The sequence below is a fragment of the Budorcas taxicolor genome, chromosome 16 (genome assembly GCF_023091745.1).
Source record: "Budorcas taxicolor isolate Tak-1 chromosome 16, Takin1.1, whole genome shotgun sequence".
NCBI lineage: Eukaryota > Metazoa > Chordata > Mammalia > Artiodactyla > Bovidae > Budorcas > Budorcas taxicolor.
Genome location: NC_068925.1, coordinates 20,380,686 through 20,407,166, shown reverse-complemented (window position 1 = coordinate 20,407,166; position 26,481 = coordinate 20,380,686). Strand labels below are relative to the sequence as shown.

The 26,481-nt window shown below is 39.3% G+C and overlaps 1 protein-coding gene across 1 annotated transcript in view; it reads left to right on the top strand.

Moving 5' to 3' along the window:
- The window catches only part of USH2A (usherin), a 930,744-nt gene that overhangs the window by 411,942 nt on the left and 492,321 nt on the right, over positions 1 to 26,481 (top strand). Inside the window, exons 27-29 of the mRNA XM_052653949.1 lie at positions 5,290 to 5,493; positions 5,621 to 5,701; positions 8,797 to 8,991. Coding sequence (XP_052509909.1) covers positions 5,290 to 5,493; positions 5,621 to 5,701; positions 8,797 to 8,991 — 480 coding nt within the window. The remainder of the gene's footprint in view (positions 1 to 5,289; positions 5,494 to 5,620; positions 5,702 to 8,796; positions 8,992 to 26,481) is intronic.

The following is a 26,481-nucleotide window of genomic DNA, read 5'->3' as shown; positions in this document are numbered from 1 at the left end:
TTCTTCATAGCAAGCCCATGAGACAGGTATTATTACTTGTATCCCCATTTTAAAGATTAGAAAACTAGAGGGCAGAGAGGAAAGTAATTTGCCCAAGGTCGGTGGCTACTAAGCAGATGGCAAGCCTGCCCATCTTGGGCTGCCTGGTGTTAAAGCCCACTTTCATTATTATAGTCAAGTGTTCTTTTTCATGGGCACTGGTTGAAGTTACTTCCTCTATGAAGTGGGAAAAGCACAGAAACTTCCAGCTTGTATGCTTCTGTGTAGAAAATGTTCTCAACATATTTCAAAACCTGTGCACCCTGAATGGTTAAAATTTCCATGAAGCAGTCTTTGCCTATTTGGTAAGTACATAAAGATTTAAATGTCTTTGAATAGAAAATATATGGCAAGCTCTAAGGAGACTTTTAGAAGGGTACTAGTAGGAGTTAATGAATATCTGGGGTATAAGACAGTAATGACATTTTCAAGGCACTTAAGATGTAACAGCAGCTAAAAATATTACATTCATATAAGGGCTTCTTTGGGTTTTCAGGTTTCTGAGGTTAGAAAGAGCTTGAAAACTCTTTATAAGAACAAAATTACTTGATTCTATTTATGTCTAGGAAAAATCCTCTGTATACTGAGCATGTTACTGTCAAAGTACACCAAAACCCATTATTATGAATGTCCTAGAAAGCTGGCTAAAATTGGAATTATTAAGATGATAATGATGAAACTTTAAAGCATCAACATAGACCCAAGAGGACTAACTCTATGACTAAGACTGTGATACTGGAAGATATTTTATTTATGGATAATACTAAATTTTTATCATTGCAGTATCATCCATATCAGTGGTCTCAAACCACTGATAAAATATTGAAGTATAGTAGCTAAAACTTTGTAAGAACTCAATAAAATTAGCTATTATTATTATTCAAGATCCACTGGAATTGCCCAGAAAAGGTTTTTTTTTAAAAAAAATGCAGAGTTTAAATGGTATTTAAATGGCTTTGTCTCCTAAGATTCTGACTCAGATGCTTTGAATAGTACTGATTTATATAAGTAGCAGCATGTTTTACACAGTGATCAGGAGAACATTCACAATATAAAGGTGCTGCATGCATGTAGTAAATTGCAACTAAAACTAATCCTATTCACTTACTGTATTTTTTTTTTCAGTCCACTATCATAAAAATTGTTCTATGTTTTTTCACTGGGCTTTCTTGCTGGTTCGGTGGTAAAGAATCCACCTGCAATGCGGGAGACCCAAGTTTGATCCCTGGATCAGGAAGATCCCCTGGAGAAGGGAATGGCAACTCACTCCAGTATTCTTGGCTGGTAAATGCCATGAACAAATAGCCTTGTGGGCTACAGTCCATGGGGTCACAAAGAGTCAGACAGGACTTAGCAGCTAAAGGACAACAGCAACATGCTTCTCCATTAACACCTTTTCCAAAGGCTCTATTTTTGTGGTCCTACTAGAGCTGTTTTTTAAAATATCCATTATTGTCACAATCTTCCTTTAAATCAAAGGCAGATTAATTTTCCTCTATGTTCTGGAGACACTGGGCAACATAATGTGCTGAAGATACACCACCTTAGACCATGGGCACTTGGGTTGGGAGTGAGCGGACCATGGCATGTGGTCTCCCAGGTTATGGTCTGTCCATAGCTCTGAGCAGAGAGGTTAAGAGTGGGCCCAAGTGCCCCCGGGTTGGACTCCTCCCCCAGAGGGCTACTGTGTCTCTCAGGTTTGTCAACCCAGAGTTCTAGACCACCTTCGAGTTATTCAGAGACCTGGGAGGAGGATAGGTGTAGAGAGTCACTTTCAGTTTTCATAAAGGCAGGGAAAAAAAGATGAGGAGGCATCACTAGTCTTCCCACAGACAGCCCCTCTCCCCTCTTTTTATCCTCGCATCCCATTCATATTTCAGAGATCACTAGGGAGTATTTCCAGCGGGAGGGTTTCTGATGGTGCAGAGTTGGAAGAATGGTACAAACTTTGACAAAACCCTCTGACTACCCTAAGGATAGCACAGCAAGGACTCTGCAATATAGCCTAGGTAGCTGTACCCCTAAGGCCTGAGGGCAGAGTCCCACTTTCTAAGCAGAATTACTGCATAGAAGAATCACTCTACTCTCTGTACCTTTTTGCCTCCAGAGTGAAGGAAGCCTATGACTGTGGCCTTTTCCAAATTTAAAATTGTACCTTGTGTATTAACATTTAAGATATTTTTTAAAGTTTTTTCTTTTTTAACAGTTTTAATTGTAGTTAAATATACCTAACATCAGGGCTTCCCTGGTGGCTCAGAGGTTAAAGCGTCTGCCTGCAATGCGGGAGACCTGGGTTCGATCCCTGGGTTGGGAAGATCCCCTGGAGAAGGAAATGGCAATCCACTCCAGTATTCTTGCCTGGAGAATCCCATGGACTGAGGAGCCTGGTGGGCTACAGTCCACAGGGTCGCAAAAAGTCGGACACGACTGAGTGACTTCACTTTCACTTTATATCTAACATTACTTTGCTGACAAAGATCTGTATAGTTAAGGGGTTTTCCAGTAGTTGTGTATGGATGTCAGACCGTAAAGAAGGCTGAATGCCTAAGAATGGATACTTTTGATCTGCAGTGTTGGAGAAGACTCTTGAGAGTCCCTTGGACTGCAAGGAGGTCAAACCAGTCAATCCTAAAGAAAATCAATCCTGAGTATTCACTGAAGGGACTGATGCTAAATCTGAAATTCTAATACTTTGGCCACCTGATGTGAAGAACTGACTCATTAGATAAGACCCTGATGCTGGGAAAGATTGAAGGCAGGAGGAGAAGGGGACAGAGGATGAGATGGTTGGATGGCATCACCAGCTCAATAGACATGAGTTTGAGCAAGCTCCAGGGGATGGTGAAAAACAGGGAAGCCTGGCTTGCTGCAGTCCATGGGGTCGCAAAGAGTTGGACACAGCTGAGTGACTGAACAACAACAAATACCTAACATACAATTGGGGCTTGCCAGGTGACTCAAAGAATCCACTACTAATATAGGAGATGTGGGTTTGATCCCTGGGTTGGGAAGATCTCCTGCAGAAGGAAATGGCAACCCAGTATTCTTTCCTGGAAAATTCCATGGGCAGAGGAGTCTTGTGGGCTATAGTCCATGGGGTCATAAAGAATCGGACATGACTTAGCAACTCAACAACAGTAACACCTAACATACCATTTACCATCTTAATCACTTTCAAGTGTCCAGCTCAGGCATTTAGTACATTCATGTTTTTGAGCAACCATCAACACCATCCATCTCTAGCAGTCTTTTCATTCTGTGAAACTGAAATTCTGAACCCCTTGAACAATAAAGCAGCATTCCTTATAAGGGTGCATTAATGTTTGCCAAAGCTGTCTTTGAATTGTTCATCCTTTTATTGGCAGGGAAACTGGAGGACAAGAGAAGTTAGGTGACTCAGCTCTGTGCCATCAGAAAATTACTACTTGTAAAGAAATTAGAATTCTTAGCTTCTGAATTTTCAAGGAGATGCTTTTGTATTGAGCTTCATTGCTTTCAACTCAATTTACCCAACTTACTAAGTATCTACTGTGTGTTGAAGATAGACTAGCAGTATTGATCAGTCAGGCCTAAAGGAATGTGAATAATAGCAAAGGCATTTAAAAGGAAATAGGCTGCAACTTAATGTGTTAGCAGAAAGAATAACACACCATATAAATGCTGACGAGAACAATATGGTCATTGTTAGAATTAACTTTACTGTTCAGCATTGCATTGTATTTTATTTCCATTTCTTGCTGGTGGGCTGTAATCTTGAAAAGAACTAATTATCTGTTTGGGGCCATTCAGACTTGACAGTGTTTTGTTCATGAAAGAGAGAGACTATATGTTCCAGCAATCTCAAACTCAGTCTGTTTGTCCCTTCTTTGACAATTGTGTGCAGTTTTGTGAGCGGAGTGCTGCCAAACCTCGCGGAACTGATCTCTGTTTATACAAAATAGCAAGTCATTCAAAGCTCCAGCTGCTCCCCAGGTGACGTGATGCCCCATGGTTCTGTAAAAAGAGAGCAGTCAGTACACACTTCAAACCCATCTCCTCCACCTTCTCTATTAAACTTCCCAGAACTGAATGCAGCGTGGCTATTCTAAAGTCAACTGAGTGAACTACACTTCCCAAGATGCTTCTTGTGTTGCTATTGCCAAAGTTGAATTTGGTTCCTGTCCTGAGACCATGAACCTGAAACTGGTAATCATTTTGCACAGTCAAGATTATGAAACTCAGTGAAAATGGTGGAGCACAGTGACAGCTCCCAAGTGTCCTGAATTAACTGGGGCTTTCTTCTATGACTATGAAACGTTGTTATGGAATTCGTTGCAATAACTCATGATTTTAGTGTATTTTGAAACTACATTCTTTCTCCTTGTTGTTCAGTCGATAAGTCATGGCTAACTCGTTGCGACCCCATGGATTGCAGACCATCAGTCTTCCTTGTTCTTCACTGTCTCCAGGAGTTGGCTCAAACTCATGTCCATTGAGTTGGTGATCTTATCCAACCATCTCCTACGGTTCTGCGTTAGAACCTCATGCTCCATGCTCAGTTGTGTCCAACTCTTTGTGTCCCTGTGGACTGTAGCCTGCCAGGCTCCTCTGTCCATGCGATTTCCCAGGCAACAATACTGGAGTGGCTTCTCCAGGGGATCTTTCCAACCCTGGGACCAAAGCTACATCTACCCATGTTTCCTGCATTGCAGGCGGATTCTTTACGACTGAGCAACGGGGGACCTGAGAGTGTAGTTTCTCTTTTCTCAGTGAGCTTCTTGAATAATCATGCTCATTTACATATTAGTTTTTGGCACGTAGACATGGACTTATGCATACAGGTAACTTCATTTTCCAGGATTGAGGAACATGTGAAAACGCTCTCACCATAATGTGTAATTGCCTACACATTATGTAGCACCACTGGACTACATATTATTTCACAGGAATAAACAGAATGCAAAAAAGCTGCTCCTAAAAAAATATAATACATACTTTTCAGTTGAATCTAATTCAGTCGAATTGCAATTATCAGCTTATATATATTTCAAAATAACATAAATATAAATATTTCTTGCATCAGCTTAGCCTGGTAAAAAGCAGGCATAAAGGAGCAGAAAGGATCTCCCAAAGAAGACTTGAAAGTTTGAAACTTGTGTCTAAACCACCTCCCCAACTTCATCAAAATGTAGTACTACAGAGGGGACAAAAATGATGGCTAATTAAGGACTCAAGCCCTTTGTGTGATACTCATCCCTTACTGTTTGCTAGGTTTCGGTGGTTGCATGAAGGATGTGAAGTTTGCACGGGGGGCTGTCATTAACTTGGCATCCGTGTCCAGTGGTGCTGTCAGAGTCAATCTGGATGGATGCTTGTCAACTGACAGTGCTGCTAAGTGCAGGGGAAATGACTCCATCCTGGTGTACCGGGGAGAAGAGCGGACTGCTTATGAGAGCCATCTCCAGCCATTCACAGGTAAAGCAGAGATGCCCTAAATTCAGTGTTCCATGGCTCTTGCTCATCACCTCTTCCCTCCCTGCCAGCCCACCACTATTCTCTATGAGTCCTATGTTAACTTTCCTCCTTCTTATTTCCATTTAAGAATACCTGTATCGAGTAACAGCCTCACATGAAGGAGGCTCGGTACACAGCGATTGGAGCCGGGGACGCACAACAGGAGCAGGTAAAGAGTGTTTATCTTAAAATGCGTATCACACACAAATGCATATATTGTGCAGGTAAAGAAAAACAAAGCCTCTCACCCGTGCAGCAAGTACCATGTTTGTAATCTTGTGACAGAGCACGCCTTGGTTTGCAGAGTCATCTGTTGTTGGTGAAAATGCTTAGTGGATCAGGACTTGTGATTCTTCAAATATTTCATAAAGATTTGTTCAGGCTGAGTCTTTCCTCTTCATATGCAGAAGAAAGTAAGTTCAAGTTGTCTTGATAAAGGCCCATATCGACCATAATTCATCTAAGAACTGGAAATCTTTACAAGTTGCTTAGTCCCCGAAAAGCTAAAGTCAGGGTTACCTTTAGGTGAGGATAGGCAGCTTCTGGCCTCTTTGGTGGAAAGCTTGTTTGAAACCCACACTGTGGTTGGAAGCAAATGTGTCTTTTATTGGGCGTCTGCAATGGCTCAATTGGAAAAGAATCTGCCTGCGATACAGGAGACATAGGGGGTGCAGGTTCGATCCCTGTATCAGGAAGATCCACTGGAGGAGGAAAATGGCAACTCATTTCAGTGTTCTTGCCTGGAAAATTCCATGGATGGAGGGGCCAGGTGGGCTACAGCCCATGGGGTCTCCAAAACAGTTGGATATGACTAAGCTTGCATGCATGTGTCTTTTATCACATAATGGCAGATGTTTGCCATGGTGCTTACTCTTAGGGCCTTAGAATGCCTCTTCCAGGATAGAAATTGCTGAATGGTCTAATTTCTTTGAGTTGAATGGAGAAACAACTAGGAAACAGACTGTATTAGATCTAATCTCAGATAACTGATTTATTAGCACTTTGTACCTCTGACAGTGACCACAACATCTTTTCACATAATACCATCACAAAGAGGCATTCATTACGAGAAGTTTTGTGAATCAGTAGCCGTCTACCATTTTAGAGAAAATATTTGTCAGAAAGACAAATACATTTCCATATGATTGACACTCTTGAAGAGTTGTCCTTAGCAAGTCGTGATTTGTTTAAAGACATGTTTGTTTGTTTGACCAAGTACCCTCTCATGTTTATGATCAATAACGGGTTACTTGGAGAAGGCAATGGCACCCCACTCCAGTACTCTTGCCTGGAAAATCCCATGGATGGAGGAGTCTGGTAGGCTGCAGTCCATGGGGTCGCTAAGAGTTGGACACGACTGAGCGACTTCACTTTCACTTTTCACTTTCATGCATTGGAGAAGGAAATGGCAACCCACTCCAGTGTTCTTGCCTAGAGAATCCCAGGGATGGGGGAGCCTGGTGGGCTGCCGTCTATGGGGTTGCACAGAGTCGGACATGACTGAAGTGACTTAGCAACATAGCAACAACAACAGGTTACTAGTGCAGATGTCCTTTGAGGAATCTTGTTAATCTAAAAGATAATTAAATACTGAGATGGGATACTGATAAGAATTTTTGGAGTTTGCTGCCTATAGAGTTTCCAGAAGAAACTTGACACTTTTCCAGGATGAGTTAAATCATCATCTATTTATAGGCGAGACAATGAACTGAATGATCCCTTAAATCCTTTTCAATTTTAGATCTTGGAAAAAGCTCTAATGTAAAATGTTCATTTGTGACTGGCATGTTCTCTGCCCCTGTTTCACATTTCTCTACTTTATTAATAAATATAAAGCCTGCTTTCAGTCTAATTCAGCAACCTAAATTGGTGTCCATAAAGTGCATGGCTTACATAGCCCCGATTTTGAGTACCACCAAGAAAGTATGCAAATAGAGCTCTGAATTTATAGCAGTGATCTGACCGCAAAATCTTATGCCATAAATTCATATTTACAATCTGACCACAACACCGAGCAGCTACATGCTCCCAAGGGTTGGAGAATAATTGCACTATTTAATTATTTTTGAGTCAGTTTTGCTCTGTCCCTTATGAGAACACCATCTGTTAGACAGGACTGTACTTTGCCCTGTACCGCATTTCAGAACTAATAAAATCAGCATCACTCCCATTGTCCCATCACTTGGAACTTGATTGTGTGGCCTGTGCATTTCCTAAAGTTGCTTATGGTGGTTCACCTGCACAGACAGTGGTTCTCCACCTCTGTGCTCCCCCTCACTCCTTATGTTCATGATGCTTCCCTTGAGGCTGTCCTGTTTTATTGGCCTGAAGAGTAAAGTCAGAGGAGGAGGCTATTTGATGGGGAGAGACCAGGGTGATCCTCCATCGACAGCGCTCAGGAGTCCAGGAGCAGTCAGAGCCCCTCTGTCATCCATCATCCTGCCACGGAGTTCCTCGGGCTTTTTCTCAGCATCCTCAGTGCAGTCAGCTGTGATGAAGTTGTTACTGATCAGAACCAGAGAAATATCTAATAAATAGTTAAAGGTTATGGATTTATAAAAGTAGAGGATTCAGCTTATAAGTGAGGTTTTGTAGTTTCTATAATCTTTTCATTTTATGTTACTTTGTGATGCTCTGAAGAAAACATCTCTGAAAATGATCTTGTAGAATCTCAAGGGCATCAACTTCTCTATCTGCCCCTTCCTCTGAGTGCAGGTAGGAATGTATCCTGTATATCCCAGCTGGTAGAACTTTACTTCTTTAAAAATTAATTGGAAAAACAATTGAATTTGCAAATGGGATCAGACCTTCAAGTGCAATACGATCACATTTGTGACATTTTTTGGCTAATACATTGACGATATAAAAGTGTCAAACCACTATGTATAATAACAGTCTAATTATCTTGCTTCAAAGGGGTACATCATTATATTGTTTGAACTTGTTATCTGCCTACCATCCACCTCCTTCTTTATGAGTGATGTTTAAAACATGTTGGATACATTAAATGTTTTTGGAAAACCTGGTCTAGACTTGAAAGAACGTGATGTCGATGGAGTTTTGATGGTTTTGAAATATCGCTTAAACTGAATGGCTCAAGATGTGCAGTCATATTAAATCAATGCTGAAAAGTTACAACTCTAATAAATTGTATTTATGCTAATGGTTGAGTCTGATTTACTGCAGCCATTAAAAGTGAAGAATAGGAGCAATAGTCTTTTCAGAACTGCCATTCTGCCTGTTTTCTCTTTTATCCTTTCACAGCTCCACAAAGTGTGCCAACTCCCTCAGGAGTCCGCAGCATAAATGGCTATAGCATCGAGGTGACCTGGGATGAACCTGTTGTGGCTAGAGGTGTAATTGAGAAGTATATCCTGAGAGCCTACAGTGAGGATGCTCCCGGTCCACCCCACATGCCCTCTGCCAGCTCTGAGCTTGTCGATACCAACACCTTCACAGGTAAAGTGGGTTCCTCAAGGGAGTAGATCTTATTAATTTTCTTTCTGTTTTGACTTTGAATACAAACATCCGTCAAGGCTTTTGCCCTAGTATATGAAAAATTCTCAAATTTTTGCCTGGTTACAAACAACAAGAATCATCTAATTATACGGACACCTCTATCCATGAAGGATGAAAAATAATTCTATAAATGTTTATGGGCTTTCATGGATAGTTTCATTATGAGGCTGGTACTTTCTCCATCCCCAAAAGGTTAGGTCACGAGTGGCTTTCACCCTTAATGAGATTCTTATACCTAGGATGCTTATACGCCCAAAAAATGTGAAACTTTTCAAGATCTTATGTATATATAGAGTGACAGTGACCTATTTTACCATGCAAAAGTTTACTCGTTGGGACTAGCCCAAGTTCACAGCACCATTATTTATTGTAAAATTGTTTATTAAACCTAATTATGTCAAGGTAGAGGAGATTAGAGCACCAGCAGTTTGACTGGCAAATCAGTGAATCAATTTCTCACGGTACACCATGGATAGTGTGCACACAGGCGGGAGTGAAATACACACACGAGCAACACACAAGGTCCCATGCTCAAATTTCTGCTTGTGTCGTAAGATAGCAGTTTTCAGCCTCATGAAATGTTAAGGCCCATTTAAATGGAAAGCCAGATTTAAGCCTTTGACCCCCCAAAAAATAAAATGCATCAAAAAATTTTAATAGAAAAAATAATTTTCCTCTGTCAGAGATACTTTTAAGAACTTGACAAATTAGATGGATTTTCAAAGTGGCCTTAATTGTTTTTCTAACACATCAGTCATCTCTATCAATCTTTACCTCCTTGTTTTAGATACCTTAGAATCTACAGCCCAAATATACAACCAGTTAAAAAAAAATTTGTTTATCTTTCATTTCCTTTGTCCTCTATTTTACCCATCTAATAAAAACCCAATCTGATTGGGCCTCTGCCCAGGCTGCACACTGCAGCTAAGTGGGCTAGAGGAAGTCTCAGTTCCCATTTTCTCTTGGACACTCAGTAATGACACCAATCCTACTGTGTTTCTATAATAAGCTCCTTCTCCTATTCTCCTCGTTAAATATTTTATATTTTTCCAAACTATCTAGGTGTTAACCTGCCTTCTTTATCCTACTCAGCTGATAGCCTTATATATGAAATTTTCTTGGACACCAAAAAAGCAAAAATCTATCATAAAGAATTTCTGTCACTCTCTTCCTATGAAATATATACATTAATTGCATTTTTCTGAACAATAGCACTGTTATTACAGGATTAGTGAATTAATGGATGTTAAAACATTTAAAAACATCTTTGGCATATAATATTATTTTCATTTTTTTTTCACATTTCTCTCCATTTCCCTTCCTGTTTTTACAGAGCTTCCCTTATGCTATTAAAAATAAAATCTTCAAAAGTCCTATGGACCCCAACTTTTCCTGCTTTTTCAGAGCTATTACTGGTGGTCTCTCTTCCTCTTACTTATATTTTAACCTCTGTCTCCTGGAGTCATTTACCAAGTGTGGTCCTAGGACTTGGATCAACAGCCTCCCCTGAGACCTTCTTATTCATGCAAATTCTCCAGCTCACCCCCACCTGCTGAAGCAGAAGCTGTGAAGCAGAGCTCAGCAGTCCCGTTTTACCAAGCCCTCCTCTAGTGATGCTGGTGATGCCAAAGTTAGAGCCACTGCCCGTTTGGGTTCTGCCCAGGATCATTCAAACACATCTATCAACACCCATTGGTAAACACAAACAAACCCAAACCCATGATAAAAATCTTCCTTTTATCTAAAGTCCCTTCCAGCTACCACTGTCTCTATCCTCTTCCTAAGGCATCTGTGGTGTCCCCATTTCTTCACTAGGTCTGGCTTCTGCTTACTTGCCTTGTTGAGGACGCCAAAATCTTCCATTTTAAATATCCACAGAACACTACAATCCTGGTCTCCTCTGCTTGATAGCATTCTGCACTGTGGATTTCTTACCATCTCTTGAAATATTTCATCATTTTTATTATTGTTCGGCTTCTGGGTCCCCTTTTCTCAGTGTCTTTGCCCACTCCCTCAGAAGCTCAACTCTGCCTTTTGAAAGACCTCAGGGTTTAGATCTGGGACCTTTTCTCTCTCTTTTTAAATTTTTTTCCACAGTCTTGCTCCAGGAAACTCATAGATTCACAAAGCATCCAATACCCTACAGACACTATTGACTCCTAAATGCACATCCTACCCAGACTTCCAAATGTGTGTATCCAGCAGGCATTCGAAAAAATTGACATTTCCAGTAGATGTCTCATTATTTCTAAATTTACCATCTCCAAAACTGAATTTCTGTTCCTCATCCATTCTCAAAATCAATAAATGACATCTCCAGCCCCCCGGTTAATGAAGCTTGAGACTTTTCGAGATGTTTACATCCTGTTCATACATCATATATCCATGTTTATTGATTCCATTTTCTAAACTAGGTGTTAAACTCATCTATGTCTCCCTTTATCTACTGTCCAAGACAAACCATTCCAATATCTTACCTGGACAACTACAGTAACTCTCCTTTCTCATGACACCTCCACCCCACAACCACCATGATTCCATCCCACCAAGCGACCAGACATCATGGTTCTCTCTTTAAAATTCTGCAGCTGCTTTCCACTGCCTGTCTCCCAATCTCATTTTGTCTCAGTCTCCTCTTATTTTCTGGATTTCCAAATTTTGCTGTTATAAGTAATAGGATTTTTAAAAGTCTGCATACAAATCTTTGGAGGAATGACCGACATTGATGGTAGGTTAAATCCCTTGAAATGGAACAGCTAGATCAAAGTTTCTTAAAGCAGTATTCAGTCTTGGACTCTGAGGTCAAGCAGTGTATATTTTAGTTGCTCAGTCATGTCCAACTCTTTGTAACTCTATGGACTGTAGCTTGCCAGGCTCCTCTGTCCATGGAATTCTCTAGGCAAGAATAATACTGGAGTGCATTGCCATTCCCTTCTCCAGGTATCTTCCCAACCCAGGATTTGAACCCAGGTCTACTGCACTGCAGAAAGGTTTCTTTAGCATCTGAGCCACCTGGGAAGCTGGCTCAAGCAGACATTGATACAAATCTCTGCTGCTTACCCTCCCTGTAACATTGGGGAATTTGTGTATTCTCCTGGGTCTCTTTATGGTGTCTTAACCTATGAAGTTAAGTTATGCTTCCCTGGTGGCTCAGAGGTTAAAGCGTCTGCCTGCCAGGTTCAATCCCTGGGTTGGGAAGATCCCCTGGAGAAGGAAATGGCAACCCACTCAAGTATTCTTGCCTGGAGAATCCCATGGACGGGGGAGCCTGGAGGGCTACAGTCCACAGGGTCGCAAAAAGTCGGACATGACTGAGCAACTTCACTTCAACCTATGAATTGGGAGAATAATATTAACCTCAGAAGAATATTAAATATACTAAGTGATATGATATTTCAGCTCTCTTTTCAGCTGTGTAAACTTAGACACATTAATTAACGTGTCTGTGCTTTGGATTCCCTGTGGGTAATGAAATAGCTGCCCACCTCACAGGACAGCTGTGAGGATTAAGGGAGTCCATGTGTATGTAAAGCATACAGGGCAGCCCTTGACACACTGTCACACTGTAAAATGTTAGCTATCAGAAGTTTTTAAAGCATCTAGCACAATGCTTAACATATGGTAATTTCTTAACAAAGATTTAGTTATATTTTTAGGTTGTCAAATATGTGCCAAAAAGACTATATAAATCATACTCCCACCAGCAAGCAGAATGCAAGATTGTATATTTCACTTTATATCCTAGTTGACAAGTTCTACAGTTACACTGTAAATTTTAAAAAAAAGTCAGAGTATTAATTTGGCTTACTTTATTCCTGGAGACATTAAGCATTTTCATGTTTACTGACAATATATACTTCTTTTATGACATATCTATCATGTTTCATTATCAGTTTTTCTATTGGAGGATTCACATTTTTCTCATTGATTATAAGTATCTCTTTATATATGAAGAATATTGTACTTAAGTTTGCCTTATGTGTTGCAACACTGCAATTTCTTATTTTTAATTTTGATTTACATTTTTCTATGCAGATTTTAAAGCACATTTTCTGTAGTTGATATAATATCTTTAAAAATTTTTTTGTTAGTTTTCTATGGGTAATTTGGAAAAAAAGTCCATATTCTCCATTCAGGGTATACTAATATTTGCTTATTAGATATACCATATTGATAATATGGGCTTCCCTGGTGGCTCAGAGGATAAAGCGTCTGCCTGCAATGCAGGAGACCCAGGTTCGATCCCTGGATTGGGAAGATCCCCTGGAGAAGGAAATGACAACCCACTCCAGTATTCCTGCCTGAGGAATCCCATGGACAGAGGAGCCTGAGCGGGCTACAGTCCACAGGGTCACAAAGAGTCAGACACGACTGAGTGACTTCACTTCGCTTCACTTCATATTGATAATACACACACACACACACACACACACACACACACACATATATATAATGCATATCTTCTGAATTAGCAATTCTAAATTTGAGGTAAGATCAAATCAGAAACAGGGCAGAGAGTGCTCTCAAATTACACAAGATTCTGAAAGGTAATCCTACCTCCAAGATTGAAAACCAGTAAAATAAACTGCTGAATGTTACTGTAGGGCATTTCAAGCATGTGAATGGTATATATAGAGAGGAAAATTAGAGAACCTCTGACCACTTGTTATTTATTTATTTATATATATTCAATCTGTGAAAAACTAAGGAAAAAAAATCTCAATTATTGCAGTTTTGTCAGTTTCTTCAATTTGTCAGTTGTGTTACTTTGGAAGCTTGCTTTTTGTTTGTATTTTTCTTTTTCTTATTACATTTACATTTGCCACTTTTAAAGTTACATTGTTTGAAGTATATCTGTGTAAACAGAATCTAGTTTGATTTACCTTTATAGTCAACTTAAAACTCTCTGTATTTTAGTAGGGAGGTGTAATTCATATTTATTTTTGTAATTTATACAATTGCTCTTATTTCTCCTACCCTATTTTATGGGGTAAAATAACTTCAATACTTTTAATTAATTAATTTTTCTGCTATTCCTTTATTTCTCTTCTTCTATGAATTCTATAACTTTTTCCCTCTCAAGGAGTCCTAAATATGTATCTGTTCCTTACAAAGAAGTGAACAGATAAGGACATATGTAAGAGGTATCTTAAAGGTTATGGAGAACTCTGGTACTGCAAGATGGACTTTTATTGGGAGGAATCGGACTATTAAGGGAGAGGAGTATAAATTGAGAGGCACCAAAGCCAGGCTGAATTAGTATCAATATCAGGTTTTACAGCAAAAGAAAAAAAAGCAACTAGAGAGTGAGAAAGAAGGGATGAGAAAGTAGAGAGCCAGAAATAATGGATTTGGTGAAGATATTAGGAGTGTAGAGATTGGTTGATGGCAGCTGTTTTGTCAATTGATTAAGAGAACAAGGACCAAGAGAAAGTAAAACAAAGCAGTTCATGAGCAGCTTTGTTATTGATCTTGAAAGTAATCTTTTAGCATTTCTCAGGTGACTCTTGTTAAGATTTTAAAGTTAAATTTTTGGTTATTATAGTGGTATTTTTTGAATGGAACCATCAAATAAATCCTGAATCCGTAAACCAATTTAGCTGTATTGGTTCAAAAAGGGTCCTTAACCAATTAAGTTATAATAAAATGTGTTGGTTTCTTTCCACAATTTTTTTTTTTCTGTTATATAGCAAACTCTCTTTCTTCAAATTTGAGTCTCTCTTTGGCTTGGAAAGTTTGCTGTTGAGACATAGGAGTTTTCAATATTATACATTTCTTCCCAGTTTACCTTCCTCGTTTTAGAAGTCTAGAACACAGTTATCGAGTCAAATCAAAGTGAAAGTCGATGTGTTACTTGGTCAGTGTTTTCTGATTCTTTGTGACCCCTTAGACTGTAGCTCACCAGGCTCCTCTGTCCATGGACTTCTCCAAGCAAAAATTACTGGAGTGGGTTGCCGTTTCCTTCTCGAAGGGATCTTCCTGACCCAGGGATTGTACCACAGGCAGATTCTTTACCCTCTGAGTCACCAAGGAAGTCCCAGGGTCAAATTAATCTGAGTTCAAATCCCAGTAATGTCATTTAGTATGGTATCAGGCAAATTTGAAATTGTATTGCTATATTGGAGTGTCCTCATCTATAAATTCAAGATGAAAACCTTCTTTATGTTATAAAATTGCTGCAAAGATTTAAAAATGAATTAACTCCTAGAATATTTTGCTTGTAGATAGGCACATAATAAATGTTCAATGAATTAATTATTATCTTTATACTGTTTGGTCTCTGGATCTGGGTTATTACTTCATAATTTTTTCATTTTTCATTTTTTGATTTTGACACTGGTAATTCTTCTCTTTGAATCTTCTGAGATGATTTTTTAAACTCTTCTACTTCAGTCTTTTATTTGATTTGAATTTCTTTCTCACCTAGCTCACTTTGATTTCTGCCTATTTTTCAGTATTAACAGGTTTCATCTGTGTTGTTTATCATTTACCTTCAGTCTCTTGTTAATGGATTCCAAGTTCTTTTGGATCTTAATAGCATGAAACTGGTGATTTTTAAGTTTTACAAGCTTCCTGAATTAAATTCTCCCCTGAGCATGGAAGTCTTCTGTAATTTGAGTGCTATAGTCTCTTGTTCTTTTGAGTTACAGACTTTTTCCTCCATAATCAGTAAAATGCACTTCCATAGTTCATTTGCCATATCCCTGACTTTTATCTTCAATGTGAGTGTTTGATCAGGAAAATCAAATCATTTTCATGTCATCTTACTGGGCAACTAGTTGTTAATACAAACCTTCTCTGGGATTAGGATGGGGTCAATTAAGGTAAATTTGCATTTGCCCCACAGCAATTTTTAAATCTCAACTCTTTTCCTCTCAGTCTCAGGTGAAGGAGGAGAGTTGAGAACTTGTGGGCATTTTGTACTCAGCTCAGGATAAGGTTTGCCCTGAGTTCCTTTTCAAGTTGTCCATTTGTCTTCACCTACTGTCTTTTTGTACTTCAAAACCTGTGGTCATTTCATTGGTATTTTCATTCCAATCCCAAAGAAGGGCAATGCCAAAGAATGTTCAAACTACCACATGATTACACTCATTTCACATGCTAGCAAAGTCATACTCAAAATCCTTCAAGCTAGGCTTCAACAGTACATGAACTGAGATTTTACAGATGTTCAAGCTGGATTTAAAAAAGGCAGAGGAACCAGAGATCAAATTGCCAACATCCATTGGATCATACAAAAAGCAGGAGAATTCCAGAAAAACATCTACTTCAGTTTCATTGACTACGTGAAAGCCTTTGACTGTGTGGATCACAACAAACTGTGGAAAATTCTTAAGGAGATGGGAATACCAGACCACTTCACCTGCCTCCTGAGAAACCTGTATGCAGGTCAAGAATCAAGAGTTAGAACTGGACATGGAACAACGGACTGGTTCCAAATTGGGAAAGGAGTATATCAAGGCTGTATATTGTCACCCTGCTTATTTAAATTTTATGTAGAGTACATCATGCAAAATGCTGGACAGGATGATGCACAAGCTGGAATCAAGATTGCCAGAGAAATATCATTAACCTTGGATATGCAGATGATACTGCCCTTATGGCATAAAGTGAAGAGAAGCTAGAGACTCTTGATGAAAGTGAAAGAGGAGAGTGAAAAGTTGGCTTAAAACTCAACATTCAAAAAACTAAGGTCATAGCATTCGGTCCCATCAACTCAATGCAAATAGATAGGGAAACAATGGAAACAGTGAGAGATTTTATTTTCTTGGGCTCCAAAATCACTGTGGATGGTGATTGCAGCCATGAAATTAAAAGACCTTTGCTCCTTGGAAGAAAAGCTGTGACAAACCTAGACAGCATATTAAAAAGCGTAGACTTTACTTTGCCAACAAAGGTCCATCTAGTCAAAGCTGTGTTTTTTCCAGTAGTCATGTATGGATGTGAGAGTTGGACCGTAAAGAAGGCTGGGCACTGAAGAATTGATGCTTTTGAACTTTGGTGTTGGAGAAGACTCTCTAGAGTCCCTTGGATTGCAAGGAGATCAAACCAGCCAATCCTAAAGGAAATCAACCCTGAATATTCATTGGAAGGACTGATGCTGAAGCTCCAATACTTTGGCCACCTGATGCAAAGAAGTGACTCATTTGAATGGACCCTAATGCCAGGAAAGATTGAAAGCAGGAAGAGAAGGGTATGTCAGAGGATGAGATGGTTGGATAGCATCACCAATTCAATGGACATGAGTCTGAGCAAACTGCCGGAGATGGTGAAGGACAGGGAACCCTCTCACGCTGCAGTCCATGGGGTTGCAAAGAGTTGGACATGACTGAGTGACTGAACAACAAAATGAGGTGACTGAACAACAAAACCAAGGGTACACACTGATCCCACTGGCTGGCCTTAAAAATACAGATGCCTGTGTCTCACCTGGAAGAATCTGATTAGTTGGTTTTGAATATAACCTGGACATTGGTATTTTTAAAGTGTCAGGAGGTAATTCTGTTGTGCAGCCAGCACTGGAAACACTGTTCAAAGTGTTTGACACCAGTGATCAAGTCTCAGTTTTAACCAGAAATTTTTATGAGGACTTCCACATCCCAACAGCAACTTGCAAATATAGGATAAAAAAAGAGAAATGCATGAATAAAAATGATGAACCATTAAAAGAAAGTAATAAAATTAGCAAGGGAAAATCACAGGAAAACAAAAATTAAATGATTCTTGGAAAGAAATAGGAAATTATGGTCAGAGTAACAAAATGTGGAAGGCAAAGGAAAAAAATAAAAGAATATTAACTAAGACAGCTGAAAGAATAGAAGCATGAGACAGGATATTTACCATTCATGAGTTTGGCTACCAGAGGATTAAATGAGATAAATCCCAATAGTGTGGAGGGTCCAAGGGTTAACAGCCCCACTCAGGTGCAAATGGGCCCCTTTGGGCCACAGAGTCTAGATTCTGTGCCCTCCAAAGGCCAGGGTTCAGAGCGTGGAGTTCTTGAAAGTTCATTTTCTCAGCTGGAGCCTCGGGGTAGAAAGCCCTGCAGTTATCAGTCCAGTGCATCTTTAGACTAGTTGCAAAGGGCTCCAATTAACTCTGCGTAGCTCTTGCTGATTTTTCCCTCCAGCCCTGTTAACATGCGAAGCTACTGCCCAGAGAGACAGTCCTGGCATTTCCTTTTAAAAACCCAGGACTGCTCAGAAAGACCCTTCCCAATCTAATTTGAAATTCTGTCAAGAAGGAGTAGATTCAAGAATCTGCACATACACCATTTTTATCTTTATTTCCTTAAGATGTTTAAACGTAAACTTAATTGTTGTCATAATTAGCACAGTACCTGGCACAGTGCTAGGAAAATAATTGATACACAGAAGATATTTTCTCAGTTTTATTGTTGTATTACATTGAGCTAAACTCTAAAAGAGTTGAATTCCTTCTTTAGATAATAATCAAACTTATTATTTACTACAGTATAGCTGATAAGCTAATAATAATAATCTTTCAGATGACTTAAATAAATCTATATTACAAAGAAAACAAAGAAAGACTTTTTAATTTATAATGCAGTTGATAATATCACTCTTGCTCTGAAAACTGGTTCAGTCCTCATATACAGTAGACATTAGTCTTGTACCTAAAAAAAAAGTGGTTTCCATATTGTAAAATCTCTCATTTTTCTGTCTCTTCCACAGCTAGTAGTAACAATTAGTGAGTCTCAACTCTATTGATCATAAGGTGTTACTCGATTGCTTATGAAATACAGATTCTTGGCTCCATGCACAGGATTCTGTGTATTTGGGCTAGGATTGAGAAATCTGCCTTTCACCAAGTGTTATAGTTGGTCCTCTTGCAGAGGTTTATGAACCACACATTAAAAAACCACTGGAGTGAGAGGAAGAGCAGGTGAGATGGGATCACTTTCACCTGCTGGGCTTGTATTTGTCCCTGCTTTGTTTGTCTTTGCCACTTCTTCCAACTACATGTGGGCGGAACGATGCTTGGGCAGGTGAATAAATAGAAGTAGTGTAAGTAGGGCCTCTGACCCTTAAGGGCAGTGCTTCTGAAAGTTAAAGGAAGTGAGAATTATTTAGAGTCTTGGTAAGCTCCAGATTTTGATTCAGTAGGTCTGAGACTGTGGTGAGAGATACTACATTTCTAACAATCCCAACTCTCTCATCCCCCAACCATGATGCCCATTAGAAAGGCAGAGAGTTCACTCTTTATATTCTAAATGCCAAATTCCATTAGGGCTAAGAAGAAAGGGACAAGGGCAATTCAACTTGTGAAAAAGAATTGTAATCTTGTAGTGAAGTCTCATCTGTGTATTTCAATTACACACATTTAACCACATACCTTGGAAGTTGGGAAAGCATGAAAAAGAGTGAAAAAACTTTAAAAATAATCTTACAGGCCAAAGATGCTATCCAATCCTGAAATTGTTAATACCTGTCAGAAGAAAAATATATGTGAATAGTTTTAGGGTTTCCCAACTATTAACTAAAAGGGAAACTCTTTGCTGGGGTGCCTACAGAGAGAATGAACTAAGAGCCATAGAGAATCACCAATTCATGAGAAGTTAGAGGCATACACAAAATTAGATGCACTGTGCTTTATGGGCCAAGGGCTTCCCAGGTGGCTCTAGTGGTAAAGAACCCCCCTGCCAATGCAGGAGATGTAGGAGACACGTGTTTGATTCCTGGGTCAAGAAGATCCTCTGGAGGAAGGCGTGGTAACCCACTCCAGTATTCTTGCCTGGAGAATCCCATGGACAGAGTAGCCTGGCGGGCTACAGTCCATGGGATTGCAAAGAGCTGGACCTGACTAAAACAACTTAGCATGCAAGGAGTTGTCAAAGGGACTTTAAATTATGAGTAATGTTGCCTTCTGTCCAATTTTGGAACTTAACCCCAACCATTAGTCCATCCATAAGTTAAGATGCTACTCTTTATGTGTATGTTTATGCAAATATACATGTATATATTATATATAAAATTATCATACCTGAGGAGCCCACAGAGAAATAACTGTAATAAAAACTTCAATGCCATGCACTTTTTTTATTTAACTGAGAAATCTTACCTCACAGTTGTTAAAACTGCATATGACTGCTCTTTGTTCATCCATTCTATTTTTTCATTAGACACTGAGCTCCCAGAAGACAAGTACCTTGTTTTATATTTAAGTCTTGTTTAGTAACTTCCTGAAAGCAAACAATTAATGGATTTTTATTGAAGGAATGAAGGAATAGATAAACAAATGCAGGGTTTTGTTTCTAACCCTGTAGTTAACATAATGTTACAATTGTTTTATCATGCTGAGATGAAGTTTCAACTACTGGTTCTGTCTCAGCAGTGTGATAGTTCTCTAATTTTATGAAATAATATGCAGAACTACCACAACTTAAATATGTATTCAGAACTTAATATATTCCCCAGAGGGAAAAATATTGGTAGGATGAATAGAATCAAAAATTAGTTCCAAAACTTATACCTCATAATGGAGCTCAAGGGATATATATTTGCAATTAAAAATAATTGAAGGCAGTACTGTAGCAGGTATGATAATGACACAGAGCAGAAACTATTCATTTATTAAAAACAAAAGCATTATCTACTATGTTCCAGGTTAGTGCTAGATCCTACTGTTACCATGTGCTTTTTCTTTCTGATTTTTAAAATTAATGGTAAAATGTATATACGAGCAATACTTTCTCTAAAGTGCAATATTATGTTTTTAAATATGAGTATTAAACACTCATATTTAACACTCACTAAAAAATGAGTGTTTTATGGGGGAAAATCAGTAGAGATAAGTTTTTCATTTTTAGTTAATTTTTCTTGAGAGACACAGAACCCAAAATAACAGTGACTTCAACAAAATTAAGTTTTTCTCTCTCTGGTAATAGATGTTCACAGTCAATGTAGGGAATGATATTAACAGTTATAGGGACCCACACTCTTCATCTTTTTGCTAGACAGGACTTTTACCTCAAGGTCCAAAATGGCTGCTGGAGCATCAGCCATCCAGTCTGATATCTATCCAGCAGAAAGGAGGAATCATTGAAAGAGGATGTACACATTTACCTTAATGATATATTTCAGAAATTATTCCTCTATCTTTGATTACATTCTATGATTAGAACTTAGCCACATGGCTATATCTAGCTACACAGATTGCTGGGAAATTTCCTTATTCAAAGTGGCCATTTACCCAACTAAAAAAGGTCTTTTTATTTTACTAGGGATAAAGAGAGTATGTAATGAGAGGGCATTTAGTGGTCTCTGCCACAATAGGCAAACATCAAAGGTAAATTTGAAAAATTCATTTTGATGATATTGTTAAAAGATGGATCACTTCTCAGCCTTTCAGCTAAGATCAAATGTAGTATGGGGACTTTCTAGGTGGTACAGTGGTAAAGAAGCAGGCTGTACCACCTGGAAAGCTCCCATACTACATTTGAATCTCCAGTGCTGGAGACACACAAGAGACTGAGTCTCAGTCGCTGGCTCAGGAGGATCCTCTGGAGTAGGAAATGGCAACTCGCTGCAGTATTCTTGCCTGAAAAGTTCCAAGGATGGAAGAGCCTGGTGGGCTATGGTCCATGGGGTCACAAAGAGTCAGATATGACTGGGTGACTGAGCACACGTTAAAATATGAATTTTGAGGAAGCCTTGGCCATTTTTATAGTACTCTATAAATTAATATTTCATATTTATAGTTTATTATAAACTACTTCTTTAAATGTAAATCTTAAAGGAAATTGGTCTGAAAGCATTTCACAGAACAAAAATATGGCTTATGACATAAATAGTAAAAATAGAAATGATGTCATATTCCTGCTTAGCTAATGTAGAAGAATTTCATCAGGTAATGCAGTGTTGATGAGTTAATAGCTTTATCTAACTCTCCTGAATATATAATGTGCCTGAACTCCTGGTACATTGTGAAAGCTTCAGATGGGGCTTTCTACAAGTTATTCATTTTATTTTATGCAGTAAGAACTTACAGTGCAAGATTTGGATTTTTTTTATGACATGCTATACAATGGTTAAAAATGACGGTAATACATCAGTTTTGCTATAGAGTGATAATCAACTGTGGATGTTGGCCATAGTATCAGCTCAGTTCAGTCACTCAGTCATATCCAACTCTTTGCAACCCCATGTACTGCGGTACACCAGGCTTCCCTGTCCATCACCAACTCCTGGAGCTTACTCAAACTCATGTCCTTCAAGTCGATGATGCCATCCAACCATCTCATCCTCTGTCGTCCCCTTCTTCTGCCTTTAATATTTCCCAGCATCAGGGTCTTTTCAAATGAATCAGTTCTTCGCATCAGGTGGCCAAAATACTGGAGTTTCTACTTCAGCATCAGTCCTTCCAATGAATATTCAGGACTGATTTCCTTTAGGACGGACAGGTTGAATTTCCTTGCAGTCCAAGGGAATCTCAAGAGTCTTCTCCAACACCACAGTTCCAAAACATCAATTCTTCGGCACTCACCTTTCTTTATAGTCCAACTCTCACACCCGTACATGACCACTGGAAAAACCATAGCTTTGACAAGACAGATCTTTGTTGGCAAAGTAATGTCTCTGCTTTTTAATATACTATCTAGATTGGTCATAACTTTCCTTCCAAAGAGCAAACTTCTTTTAATTTCATGGCTGCAGTCACCATCTGCAGTAATTTTGGAGCCCCTCAAAATAAACTCTCTCACTGTTTCCATTGTTTTCCCATCTATTTGCCATGAAATGATGGGACCAGATGCCATGCTATTAGTTTTCTGAATGTTGAGTTTTAAGCCAACAGTTTCACTCTCCTCTTTCACTTTCATCAAGAGGCTCTTTAGTTCTTCCTTGCCTTCTGCCGTAAGAATGGTGTCATCTGCATATCTGAGGTTATTGATATTTCTTCCAGCAATCTTGATTCCAGCTTGTGCTTCATCCGGCCCAGCCTTTCATCCAGCCTGGCCATAGTTTGCTGCTGCTGCTGCTGCTAAGTCGCTTCAGTCATGTCCGACTCTGTGCGACCCCATAGACGGCAGCCCACCAGGCTCCCCCGTCCCTGGGATTCTCCAGGCAAGAACACTGGAGTGGGTTGCCATTTCCTTCTCCAATGCATGAAAGTGAAAAGTGAAAGTGAATATAATCCTCAAGATTACTGATCATATTTGATAAAGGAATAAGTTTTCTGTTTTCTAACTTTTATGACCATTTTATATTTGTACTGTATTTGGGATTAACTACAAACTTCACATATATGTGTGTGTATATAATATTATGTGCAAATAACAGACAAATGTATACACCCTGATAATAGAGTTTCTTATGAATCAGTTGTGTTTTTTTAAGGGAACATTATAGGCATATACACTTGCTCACTTGGAGGGATAAGCATCCTACTTTCTGTTCATACACAGCATGTTTTAGTAATACTTTGAACCTATTGATGCATTTAAGGTATATTTAAATCAAATTCTTACTATACAGTATGCTATTATTTTTAGTAACATATCTTCAACATGCCTTCTTTCTTCTTCCAGAACTGGGAGGGGAAGAATAATGATCTTGGCGTCAGAAGACATAGGTTCTGACCTTGAATCTGCTGCTGGACCTAAGTGACCTTTACACTGCCCAACAGCAGCCCCTCTGTACAGTCCCCTGTGTACAGTGGCCTTATCCTATCAGAGGCTTTTACCAGGGAACCTAGGACACTGATCAGTAAGGGATGACTTTCCTTTCTCATTTATTCCTTTTCCTTCTGTCTCCTTGCCTGCCTCCCTGCTTAGTCAAGTCTGATATTTTCTTGGAGAGTTCTAATGATGTCAGTGTCAGTCCTTTATGTTAGACAAAGAGTTAAACTGAGTGGGTAACTTCAAACCAATTGCAGAATTAGAAGAGAAAAGACAGAGACTCTGCAGTTCTTAATATAAAGGCATTGATTAAAACTGTGACATTAGATGTAAGCCAATTGAGAGAATCTTAATAGGATAATGTTTTGAGATCAGTTAAAATCACTGTTTCAATCATTCCTGAAGACTGAGGTTAAACCCTATATTTTATTTTTAAAAATATAAAAATAAAGAAATTGTTTTCCTGTTCATAAGGTTAAACTGTTTAGTCTTTGATCCAAGGTGCTCCCTACTAGAAGTTTTAAACAGAGTCAGAAAATCCATTTGCAGGAAATTAAATATGAAATGTTAGTTTTAGAATTTCCAAAGAGTTCCATTAGGTTTGGGGTAAATGCATTCACTCTACTACCTTTTGGATAAAATAAAAATTAACTTTAATTTTATAAATCTTTGAGATCCTTATTTTTATTTAAAATATTGTCCTAAACAAAACAACAAATGTCAATTTCCTACCAAAAGAAAGTGTTTCCAGATCTCCGTTAGACCATTAAAGTTTCATCCAAATTTAACAAATTTAACAAATGTTCAGTTGCATAGGGTCATTGTGTCACAATGTCTGCGTTAGAACTTTATTTTCGAGGTTCCTTTAAGTGGGCGAAAAGCATGGCATGTTGGATTAATTTACTCTCTTTCATCCATCCACTGGTTTGGTTGGCAGCTCAAAACTAATTTTGGAGTGTAAGACACTTAAAAACATTAGTATTTCTCAGCACTATAGCAAAATCTCGAGCCAGAAAAGTCCCCTTCTCTGCTACTTCCCTTCCCCTGGCTGGCTTTCTTTTAAAAGTGGGTTCTTCTACTGTGTCCCTAGGTAGCAGTCTCAACTCTGCCTGTGTGGGGTCCCTTACCAGATGGCCCTCTTAATAAATGCCTCGCTCTTCCCCACCCTCACCTTCTTGATCCAAATGTGAAATGCCAGCAAATAAATAAGAGCATTGTACTCTGATGAGTTCTCTTGAGATGGAAGAGAGCCCCGGGGAGGGAAAGCTAGAAATGGCTTTTCTTTTTGCTAGACGGCTCCTAATTACTTGGCCGGTAGGTAGAAGACACCATTTAGACAATAGAGACTTTAAAGGTAAAGAAAGAGAACAAATTCTCCATCTTATTCCAAATGCCTTTGCTAACAGGAAAAATGTGCTTGGATTGTTTGAGTCCGTTTGAAATATTCCGCATGATCTTTGCCTGGGGTCCACAGACTTTGGACTCTGGGTAGTGACGGCTGTGTGCACATTTCGCCGCCACACTCAGAGTGCAACGGAAATGAGTAGGTAATGAGAACAGAGCAGCCAGTTCTTTAATTGAATTAAAAGCTGGGTGACATCAGTGCAGACACCTGTCCAATTACAGACAGGCCAAGGTGTTTACCATTGCTGCACAAGCGATTCGAAGATGACAGCAATCTTTCCGCCCACAGATTAACATAATGAAGGGGAACAGAGTACAGTGGATACAGGCCAAACACCTAGGTTGGCAGCTGAGGGGGGGTGCTGGGGGCTGGGGTGTCGGCTCCGGGATGTAAATAGAAACAGAGTCTCTTTTCTTCCCCAAACTGTGTTGGGCTTTGAAAAGGATGCCATTTTGCTTTACATCTCAGGCTTGGATTCCAGGCTGGCATTTATATTTGTCTGCGTCGAGTCAGAGGAGTTAATCATAAAATCTTTACGTCAAAGCCTCTGCCGTTTTCCTGCTTCTCAGGATAGAGTTTTATTAGAGGCACAAAAGCTTGCCCAGCTGGTGTCAGCTCCACAATGATTTTCTCTTAGTCAGGCTGCCTTCAGGTTTGTATATTTCTTTTCTGCTCCTTTGAAACTTGAAGTTTGAGCACAGGAAACAAAGTGTCGGAAATATAATGTATGAGTCAAAAGAAACAGCGTCTGTTCCTTCACGGGCACCTGGGAAAGGGTAGGATGGGAGTGGGCATCTCTTATAGTAAAGGAGACAGCTTTGAGCTAAGAAGATGAAAAGTCTTGATTTTTTTTGTCAAACATCAAGGGCCCACCTTTAGTAAAACATTGCAATAACTGCTAGAAAAGAGGACAAGTAAGAAGTAAAAAGAGACACCCTCTGCATTTAGGAAGTTCCCCCAAATCATTGCAAGGGACTTCTAAATTGTTCTCCAGGAGAGGGGTTTTCTGCTCTGCTGGGTGGAAATCCTCAGAGCACACAGTCTGGAACCATAAGCACTAGGCTCTTAAATTTCCTCCTGTGATGCGCTGTCTCCACTTATATCAAGTTCCTGCCCCTGCTCTTTCAGCCAGGGCTTCCTGCACCCGCCGAGGTCCACAGGACTGTCATTCAAAGGGAATATACTTACTTAACTTCAAACTCCCTTGGTGTGGCCCGTCAGGATTTCTCAATGTTAAGCATTAATGCAAAATGCATTATCGCTTAGCACTGAGAGTCCTGGCCCTGCTGGTGCCAATGGTTTTAATCCAGATACCAAGACTCCTGTGTTTCATGGTATCCTAACACTTTTAAGACATCAATAATGCTTCCTATATGCTTATGGAATG